General features: G+C 41.3%; 1 protein-coding gene across 1 annotated transcript in view; it reads right to left on the bottom strand.

Moving 5' to 3' along the window:
* Positions 1-10725, bottom strand: part of UGGT2 (UDP-glucose glycoprotein glucosyltransferase 2) — a 126135-nt gene extending 115410 nt beyond the window's left edge. The window contains exons 1-2 of the mRNA XM_054586483.1: positions 10574-10725; positions 5053-5135 (exon numbers count right to left, since the gene is read on the bottom strand). Of these exons, the coding sequence (XP_054442458.1) occupies positions 5053-5135; positions 10574-10725 (235 nt within the window). The remainder of the gene's footprint in view (positions 1-5052; positions 5136-10573) is intronic.
* Between the last annotated feature and the right edge of the window lie 430 nt (positions 10726-11155).

Below are 11155 nucleotides of genomic sequence, written 5' to 3' on the forward strand. Positions count from 1 at the left end.
GAAAGGCTGATTCCCACCCTCTAAACCCAGTCCAAAGATCACCAAGACACAGAAGAGGAGGAATCCTACAATTTAAGGTGAAACCTCTTGGACGCCTCTGGGATGATGCAGATACCCAAGTGGGGGAGGGAGAAGAAAATGGCAGCCTAGCGCGGAGCAGGGCTTGGTGGCACGCTGGGAATAAGCAGGGAGAAAGCTATTTCTGCCCTTTTCTCCACCCCGCCCTGGGTGTGCTCGCTGTCTTCGCTGCTGCCGCCATCGTGTCAGGAAACGGCAGTGCCGTTCCCTGGCCAGCAGGGGCGGTAAGGTAACAGGAGAGAAGCTCTCGAGTCCAGCTGGTACCGGTGTCCCCAGGTTTGCCCCAGCACATTCGCTGGTCACGTTTTCTCTCCTGTACTCCTTGGCACTGGGTTCTGACTCATGGAGACTGCTCACGCCAAAGAGCGGGGCTGGGGTAGATCCAGGCAGCTGCCCATAGGTCCTGATGTGAAAAGGGGGGACAGAAGGGTGTATAGCCCCAGATGCTCCACTTCTGGGAAGAGGATGCTGATCGGAAGGGGACGCTTTGGGGGAGGCAAGAGAGACTGGATTGTTCAAAAAGTGCTCAGCTCTGGACCCTCAGTGTCTCTTCTTTCCCCCAGGCACAGGTGTCACCTGGCCCTCCACGTTGCCCCATGAGACCTGGGGCTCAGGGAACCAGCATGAATATGTGGACACTGGTAACTGATTTTGCTTCCAGTAGTCAAGTCTTCTGCCTCTGACCCACAAACAGGGTAAAATCTCATTCTTACAGTATTTGACCGATTTGATAACAAAGATGGGATGCTGACAGACACATGGATTTTGGAGAAGAGACCCAGCCCCATGGACCAATTAACGGGATTTGAGGGAAATCCTTGTAAACTGAGAGTGGACATGTGGAAAACTGTATGGTCATCAAGTAATAAACAGTTCTCCAATTTGTTGCCTATTAATGAAAAAGAAAATCAGGAGGACGTTATAGACCAAGAACTAAGCAGTGCATTCAAAGGCATTTGTCCAAATAATGTCTTAGTTGCTAACTCTCTTCCATGCAAGTGGACTTGTTTTCCAATTGTTCTGCCAGCTTCGAGTAACACCACTGTGATAAGTACAGAGACCTGTCTTGGGTCAGAGTAAGGTTCCACCTTCTTCAAACAATAGGTACAGAGATGCATACTTACACTGAGTGAGAAAAGAAGGACGTTTGTGACACTGTAGTCAGAGGGATTCAAAGTCATTAGAACTTTGGTTTGCCTGGCAAATGAGGGGGATGAAGAACAAAGTGCAGAATTACAACCACCTGATGATTCAACAACTACAGTCTATCCCTCCAACCTTAGATCCTTTCTAACATGACAACAAAAAGCGTCAGTTATTGCAATGGGTCTTGGCTGATTAAAAACACCTACGGCCTACTCAGGATATTTCCATGGGAAGTTACGAAGTCTTTCGGCTCTGACTCTGGAGTCTTCTCTCTCATGTCTTACATGTGTCTGATGCTTGAAACTGTGGGAAGCTAAGTTTTTTGCTTGCAAGTAGGTAAAAATTTTGGCTTCTTCAGAGTTCTTGATAATAAGCTCAGAAATGAAATGACTAAAACAGGGGCATACAAAAATATTCTGGAAGAATTGTATAAAAAACAAGAAAAAAATACTAGAAAATATACGCTAAATTAGAAGTAACAGAAAGAGTAAAAAGATGTCATGTAAAACAGAGTAAAAGAAACAGAATAAGGGAAATGCGAATACAAATTTTTAAGAGGAGAAAGTAGAAAAAAACATTTAAGAGTAAATAACAGATACAGAACTCAGGCAAAGGAGATCTACAATATAACTATAACCCCAAAGCAGAAAATCAAGGGACTAAAACAGAATGGATACAGAAAGCTCTCATCCAAGAAAACTCTCCAGAATTAAAAGGAGTAAAGAATATACATATCTAAGAAAAAAACCTAAATAATCAGCACTGCAACATTTTTTGGTAAAACTAAGACTCTAAAATTAAAGATATAAAGTATAAAATTCACACAGGAACACTTACGTGAAGAACTCAAGGTCATTATCCCAAGAGACAGTGATGAGGCATCAACTAGAGAGCAAACTGTACACAGCCAAGACATAACTGGAGAAACTACAGCATCAAGTTCGACTGTGAGTTCTGAATGTACTTAACTGCAGAAATAAGCCTCACCAAGGAGTTAAGGTTTACAGAAGACTACGTAAATGCTGTGTGCTCTGGCAATGTGGAACAATATTCCTCCCACCCACTAAAATGTAACAAAGGGAAAATGGAAAGTAAAGTAAGCTCTGTGATTCCTCATAAATATTAGCTGGGGATAAAAGGATATCACCGAAGCCAACACATCAAGTAACAGAAACTTACGCATACTTACGAAGACAAAGACTAAGAATACTTGTGAACAAAGTCAGAGGGTGGTGAGGGAGATCACTTGCCATTTCATTACTACCTCTATGGAACTAACAGGCAGTATCTGAAGAAAGAAGACACCAGCAACCCCAGAACTTCACACATTATTCCTCTGGCATGAAATGCAGGAGGGTAGAGGGTGCACGTCTGAATAACCCCCATCTGGCAAAGCTCAGCTACGTTCTTCTCATTCTACAGCTTCCCTCTAGAACTTCAATTACCCTCTTCACTCCCAAATTCTACTCATCAGCCTAAACCTGTTTCACCTATGTAGCCTAAGTCTCTTACCCATACGTCAGCTGACTGGGTATTTTCACTTGGCAATCCCACAAGCATTTCAAAAGTGACACATCCAAATGGCACTCACCTTCCTACTCCAAACCTGGTTCAGTGACAAGTAACTGAGTTAGGAAGATCACAACATTTTCGGAAAATCTCTTCCATTAAAACATAAAGGCAACTTTAGGGCAGAGACTATTAAAATCTTCAAGGACTTTGAGAATGGGATTCTTACATGCTGAACACATGAAGTGAAACAGGGACTTTGGAGTCTCGTAAACCTTCACTGACATTTCCAACATGTCACACAGAATGACCCAGGTGAGTTCACTCATGCCACTTGAATCTTGAACCATAAACACCAAATTCTGTGGCAGAAGTATATAAAAAGTTCAAAAAAAACAGGCAAGTTAATGATTAAAAGATCTTAATATGCTGGCACATAATGTAGAGTGTTCTGATTAAGGGGCATGGCACTAGCACCAAAACTCAAAGTGTTAAAATGTTCAATTTTTACTACTTCTTTAAGCAGGCAGATCACTGGAATGATATTCTTAAGAATATTGTTTAAGAATGATATTCTCCTTGGTAAACTTAAAAAATTTTAAGGGGTCTCATGAACAGTGAACAACCTAAAAAATGACGAGCAGCCAAGGATTTAAAATGCCTCCTCTGGGATAACAGCTTGAGAACAAATTCTGTAAAATCTCATAGTTGTCAACATATTTAATTCCTGTTATCTACCATTCCTTCCCGCACCAGACAAGGTCAGCGATGACGTAACGCACGCGTTGGATTCTCACCATTATTAATGAGCTCAACAGAATCATACGTTCAGTGCTAGTAATTCTTATTCATACAATTTATTTAGGGTTCGGCCCTGACCTACACCTCTTATGATATAGCAGGAGGTGGAACTTAGGCACTCCTGAGCTTATATTCCAACTTTTAAACGAGCTGCCACCAGATTGCTCAGGTCTGCCATTTCGTTTAGGTATAAAGTATGTTGATATATCTAAGCAACTAGAAATAAGGGTTCAAAATTTACAAGAGTAATGTTCAACTGTTTCTTTAATGAAAACAATGGCACTGAATGAGCCACAAAGCACGTAGTGAGAACGAGAGATCTGGGATAGAGATACTGAGGACTTCAGGGGCGGGCCAGGAAAAGCGGCGCTGGATTTCTAACTATTCTGAAAACCTAACATATTATTCTAGCCTATTTTTTTTTTTTTAACCTCAATTACCAAAATCACACTTACCAGGACAAGTACAAAGCCAACAATGTCCCAAGGATTTAAAAATCGACCTCCAAGTCGTCAAAGTTTCTCTGCGCATTCCACGCCTGCCTCTCCGCCTCCTCTGCCCTCTTCACCGCATGGCTAAGTCCTATCATCCGAACTCAGCTCCTGCATTCGCCATCGTGGAGGCTGCCCTGGTCTCTCGGACATACTGACCGGCTACCTTTACTTTTACTAAAGATAATAAGCAATCTTTAGCCTCAGCTGCTAAAATCTAAATTCAGTATCTTAAATCTACTGACCTTCCGTAAGAAACACATTTATAAACACTTGTTCATTCTACAGATATACGTATGCATATACAGACATGCACTTTCATAGATATTTAAAAAGTAAAAATGACTAGCTCCATTTTCTAGATAGTGAAATGAAAGCACATAGGTTCCCTTTTTTTCCTTCTTTAATATATATTTATTGATTTGAGAGAGAAAGGAAGGGGGAGAAGAGGGAGAAACACTGACGTGAGAGAGAAATATCAATTGGTTGCCTCTCATATGCTCCCTGGCTAGGGATTGAACCTGCAACCTAGAGATAAGTGCCCTGACCAGGAATCGAACCCATGATCTTTCAAGTGTATGCGATGATGCTTCAACCGACTGAGCCACACCAGCCAGGGCAGGTTCCCTGATTTTTGACAGAAAGTGTTAAACATCTCTTGAAGAACTTAAGACTATCTTGGCCCCCCCCCAAAAAATAAATAAAATCAATATTACTAGATGCAAAACTAATAGCATTTCAAAGAAATCCACATAAAAAGAAAACCATAATTAAACAATTTCTATTTCTTCTTGATTATAATGCAATATGCAAACATTGGTAATTATGAGTTTTCCTATAATAAAGTATTAAAGCCTTATATTTTTGGAAATGAATGCTTCAAAGTTTTCATTAAAACATCTTTTCAAACTTAATAATGAGATTTATTAATCCCATTAGGCATTTACACATAACCTTTGCCATTAATCATATCCAATGTGTACACATAAATACAAATCTTACCAGTTAAAATATGCACATCACGTACCTGTTTGCTTATAAATCGCTAATTCTTTTACAGTGTCCAAAAACTGCCAAAATTTTTCATTACTTTCTTCTGCCAAAAATTCACTATTAAAAAATAAAAGTACTCAGTTAATAGATGAAAATTAAAAAATTGTTTAGGTGCTATAAACCATACTTTAGAACGAAATTATAACTTATAGTGAAAACAAAACCCTCCAAAAATTAATGTCAAGTTACTGATCTCCATTTACTATAGTGCAGAAAGAAAGCAAATTGATGATTCTTATCTGACGTATCATTCTCAGCTGCAAGTTCATAATCACAACCAGAACAGAGAGCAAAACAACTTATTTTTGGCTTTTCCTCATTATTAACTACAACTAAAATATGGATAATTTATTTTCTCCATGTGAAATAGCACTAAGCATAATTTAAAAGTAATGAAAAAAGTGTTTAAGGTAAAAAATAAAAATAAGACTTTCACAAAAATTGGCTTTATGAACACTTTTAAAGTCACACATAACAATATTTAATTAGCTACTTATTTGTGTAGACAATCTTTTTATTATTTAAAACAGAAAATACCTTAATAAAAAAATTAATAGGAACTTGGTGCATCGCATTAGGCATTTGGCCTTGAAGCCCTAAGAAACTTTCATTTTTGTATACAGGGTAGGTAAGAAAGAATGGCCAAAGCCATAAAACACCTTTTGTAAATAATGAAATAAGTAAAAGGTTATTTAGCCCTAGACAGAACAAAGCACAAGGCACCTGAAACAAATAGACTTAACCATTTAAGCTTGAAAACAGTCACTAGGCAGATGGTACAGATTCTTTGTTACCGCCGCTCCCTTCTCTCTCCTTGGTAAACTTAAACCAATACTATAACTGGAAAGAATTTGAGACATCAAAGACACCTGCAGAGTAACGAATTCTTGAGTTTGAGGTGGTCACTAAGTGAAGAAAAGGAGGTGAGAGGAAACAAAACACAAACAGATTAAGCCATCAACATAAACATGGCAAGCACAGGAATTTAAAGCAGTAAGTAAGCTCAAAATAACTCTTATTAATGGTGCCCAAGCTACAATGGCAAAAACAAACAAAAAAACCCTAAAAGCAGGTTTGACAACTGGAACACTAAATAGGATGCAGCGTGAAAGGGGCAGGGATGGCAAAAGACCTTAAGTAAAGTGGGGCGCAACCGTAACGCCTGACTGACGAGACCAGACAACTGCAGACATGCTCATATATTGTGCAACCACAGGAAGAAGAAGACTTCCATCCGCCACAATCTGTACATCCAAGTACGACCCTTCGAAGTGACCACCTTAAAAAAGACCTTCACTTACAGTATTCTCTCAATACAGACCACTGCTCTAAGCACTTTTGGAACTCTTCTGGAAGTACTGGGTTGGCCAAAAAGTCCGTATGGGTTTTTCCCATAAAAATAAAATAAAAGACACATTTTTCATTTTCAGCAATAATTTTATTGATTTGGACACTCTTGAGTACGTCAGCTGTCTCCCACGTGGTAGAACATTGATTGTTCCCAATTAACGTCTCAATTTGATGGTTATGAACTTCAACTGGTCTCCACGACCGTGGAGCATTGCCCAGCAAGCAGCTGCCAGCACAAAGCATCACAAACCACTTTTGACACAGGTTTGATCAGTCACAGTACCTTCTCCATACACTGCACAAATTTTTTGTGTGGGTTTCAGTTGCATTTTTACCTTTCTTGAAATAATAAAGCACAATACGCTGAAAATGTTGCTTATTTTCATCCACATTCAATGTTAAAGAGCTATACAAATATTCACCTATTTTAATAAGTTTTCTTTAATGCACGCTGATGTGATAGCTGTCACAATACAATCTATCAAAATTGTTTGAAACAAAGGTAAAGACATCTTACAGAAATAACCAAACGAACTTTATGGCCAACTCCGTATTTTTAGGGGGCATCTGCCAGCAACTCACTGTTAATCTCACAGAACTAAATATCCTTGGGAGTCATCTAAATCAGCTCCTCACTTTCCAAAAAATAAGATATTATTATCTTTGGTCAAAGTTTTTAAAAGGGAAAAATGGAAAAAAACCCACAAAACCCTAGCATTTCCAATTTGTTTACTTGTCTTATATAATATTTAGCTCCAAATAACCATGTTTCCACAAAAAATTCTACCACAGAAAAATTTATACGTACCAAAGCAGGGTGTCCAACGCACGGCCTGCAGGCTTGACGCAGCTCAGGATGCTGCGAAAGCAATGCAGCCCAACACAAAATCCTAAGCTTACTTAAAATAAAATATTATGAGATTTTTTGTGACTATGTGTCACAGTGTATTTACTGTGTGGCCCAAGACAATTCTTCTTTTTCCAGTGTGGTCCAGAGAGGCCCAAAGGTTGGACTCCCCTGTACTAAAAAATATACAGTAATTTTAAGTGGAATTCCAAAAAAAGTTTCACCAAGAGTAACAGCAGGGGAATAAATGCAGTTTGGACATAAAAGTTATGGTTCGTGCATTGTAAAAATTTAATCTCATCAGCCTATAACTGTCCCTAGCAAACTGTAAGTTTCTTTAGGCAGGGGACATACCTCATTTGTCCTTGTTTCTGACAGTACCCATCATGGAGCCATGCTCAAAACAGGCAGGGAAAAACTTACGCTGAATTAAAAATATGAGGAAAAATACATACGTAACAAAACAAGCAGGCGCACGTGCTAACACTGAGCCTCCTGTCTGAATTATCTACGCAGAGGCCAGTTTCCACAGGCCAGATGTATTACAGAGGTAATTCTGCTGGTGGTTCGAAGTACACACTATCTCATATATGGTCTCTTCCATTGAATCAGCATTATTGAGTACCTACTCCTGTTTACTGAACACTGAGAAAAACAATGTATATATAAAAAAATTACTATAAAAAATATTATACAATGTATGTATAAAAAAATACTCGTCACCTCTAATGAACTCATACAGTGAGCCCTTACTGTTGTCCATAGGTCCTTGGAAACTGCAACTTTAAGTGAAATGACATGTCACTAAACCGACTGAATTGCTATAAATGAAAGGTAAGTTCCAATGACACATTTCTGGTCACAAAAACAGTACCAAACTTCTAAACAAAGACTCAAAACACTTCTAATATTAAACACTGACATAAATGTGAGCTATACATGCATTTAAGAAAGGTTAATTTAAAAAAAATGAGATACTTTCCAATCTGTTTATTCCAGTTCAGGGTCCCGAGGGGGCCAGCGCCTATCCTGGTGGCTTAAGACAGCAAGGTAGGCACCAGCCCTGGGCAGGAGGCCCTCGGTCACAGTGCTCGTTCCCACCCGCCCACACTCCCCCAGGCGGGGACAACGGAGAAACACCAATCCAACTAACATGCACATCTTTGGGACATGGAAGGAAACCACAGTCTGTGGAAAATGTGCAAACTCCACGCAGACAGTGGCCCCAGCCAGCAACAAAGTTATTTTTCTCATCAATTTTATAACAAAACAATGTTGAACAAAACGATGCTATTCGAGGTCCTGCTGTATTTACTGAGCGCCTCCTTTCATGCATGGTGCTTTGGCAAAATAAACATGAATAAGAAGAAATACTCTTGCCCCCTTAAATTCACATTTTAGCAGCAGAGATTAGTGGTAGGTTCCTGGACACTGGTCTTGGCGATGATACTTTTCAAATTTGAGAAGTAAAAGCAAAGGCAACAGAAGCAAAAATAAGCCAGTGGAACTACATCAAACTAAAAAGCTGCTCAACAGCAAAGGAAATCATCAACAAAATGAACCATTCCGTAGGTTTCTCCCATCAACCTACTGAATGGGAGAAAATATCTGCAAATCGTGTATGTGATAAGGGGTTAATAGCTAAAATATATAAAGAATTCATACAACTCAACATCAAAAAAAACAAACAAAAAACAAAAACGCAAGCAATTAAAAAAAATAGAGGATCTGATAGACATTTTTCCAAAGACGACATACAGACGGCCACCACGGACGTGCAAAGGCGCTCAACTTCACTAACCATCGGGAAAACTCATATCAAAACCACAATGGGCTGCCACCTCACACCTGTTACACAGTGGCTCTCATCAAAAAGACCAGAGATAAATGCTGGCAAGGTTGGTGGGAAGATAAATTGGTGCAGCCACTACGGAAAACAGTATGGATCTTCCTCAAAAAATGAAAACTAGTATTCAGTTGGCCAAAAAGTTCATTTATTTTTTTTCCTGTATGATGGCTCTAGCAGTGCTTACACGTCTGTAACTTCACTCGGAACAATTGTGTTAGATTGTACTGTGACAGCTCTCGTATCAGTGTGCATTTAAAAAACCAAAATGGGTGAATGTTTGTGCAGCCATTGCAATACTGAAAATGAAAAAAAATGTACAACATTTTTGGAGTATTATGCCTTATTTCAAGAAAGGTAAAAACACAACTGAAACACACAAAAAAGATTTGTGCCATGTATGAAGGCACTGTGACTGATTCAACGAGTCAAAAGTCAAAAGTGATTTGCGAAGTTTCTTGGTATATTGACATTTTGGCCAAACAATTCTCTGCTGTGAGGCTGTCTTAAGCATTGAAAGATGTTTAGCAGCAACCCTGCCCTCTACCCACACTAGAAGCCAAGAGCGGGAGATAGCCGACATACTCGAAATACCCAAATCAATAGTTACTGGTGAAAATGAGTAAGTGTCTTATTTTACAGAAAAAAACGTAACAGACGTTTCGGCAAACCCAACCACTATGTTTGGTAACAGATATTAACTAGGCTTATTGTGGTGCTCACAAGACGTACAAATAGCAAATGATTATATTGTATACCTGAAACTAATATAATGTTATATGTCAATTACTCCTCAGTTAAACTATTTTAATAACTCACACATGCAATGTAAGGTGGGGTGATAGTCTCTTTCAAGACCATCTGGTGCTTGGGTGAAATGACAAAAGCAGCCAGCATTAAAACTTCTTACTGGCTGAAGAACTTTGAAATTCTGTTTACTGGAATACTACGAGCAAAATTTAATAGCTACGAATTTTGTTTCTGCATAGTAAATGGGACCTTATAACTAATTCCAGGGGAGGAGATTGGGAAAGCACTCATAACGCGGGAAGCTGTCTTGTCCACAGGAAGCCTACCTAGGTGCTGGGAGAACGGTTTCCTGAAAACAACTGCCCTCATTAATTAAAGTGCTTGCATTAAACGCCACACTCCATTACCTATTCTTTTTTTTCCCTCGCAAATGATAATAAAATTCCAACGAATTCAACAAAGGTCCTTAAGTTTTAAAAACTGCAGGCGGGGCAAAGTAACTAACCACGGCGGAAAAAGGAATTGCAAGTCAATTGCACGGGGTAGCGGGGCAGCAGTGATGCTCCGAGGGTCCAGCAGCAGGGCACCCGGGGCAGCAGGGCCAGGACCGCTCCGCGGGTCCGCCAGGGTCCCAGCGCACGCCCTGCCCCGCCGGGCCCTCCCTCCGTGCTGGGCTCGGCAGAGGGTCCAGCCCGCACCCACCTGGCTTCCAGCAGCAGCGGGGTCTCGGGCCACTTCGCGGCCAAGTGAGCCGTCACCGCCTTGGATGCGGAGGCCGTCCCGGGGCACAGCAGCGTAAACCACAGCACCGGGTTGCCCAGGAGTAGCCGCACCACGTCGGCGGCCTTTGCCATGACGCGGAGAAGGAAGCGCGAGCCGCCTGGACCGCAAAGCCCGCAGCCGCCACGCTACAGCCGGCTCCTCCCGACGCGCCGTCGCCCACTTCCGGTGGGGGGAGCTCGAGTCCGTTACTCCGGCCGGGGCCTGGCCTGTGCCGGCGCATGCGCGTCCGGCTCCGCGGGCGGCGGGGTGTCCCCCGCGGGCTGACTCGGCGAGACCCGAGCCACGTAGGTGCGGGCGGTGCCAGAACGGAGAGCCGCGGGGTGATGCTCCGGAGACCCAGGAGAGGCGGTGGCACACGAGGCGGGAAGTTGGGATCCCCGAGATCAAATGGGATTGTGGCCGACTAAGGCTGGCTGGAGGGACCAAAATCTGGAAGCGAATGGAGGAACCAGCAGGGGTATTATCCAGATTTACACCTGCGGAAAGTAAGGCCTATCCACG

This window comes from Pteronotus mesoamericanus, unplaced genomic scaffold, assembly GCF_021234165.1.
Source record: "Pteronotus mesoamericanus isolate MK-2021 breed Mesoamerican mustached bat unplaced genomic scaffold, CSHL_Meso_final contig_94, whole genome shotgun sequence".
NCBI classification, from domain to species: Eukaryota; Metazoa; Chordata; class Mammalia; order Chiroptera; family Mormoopidae; genus Pteronotus; species Pteronotus mesoamericanus.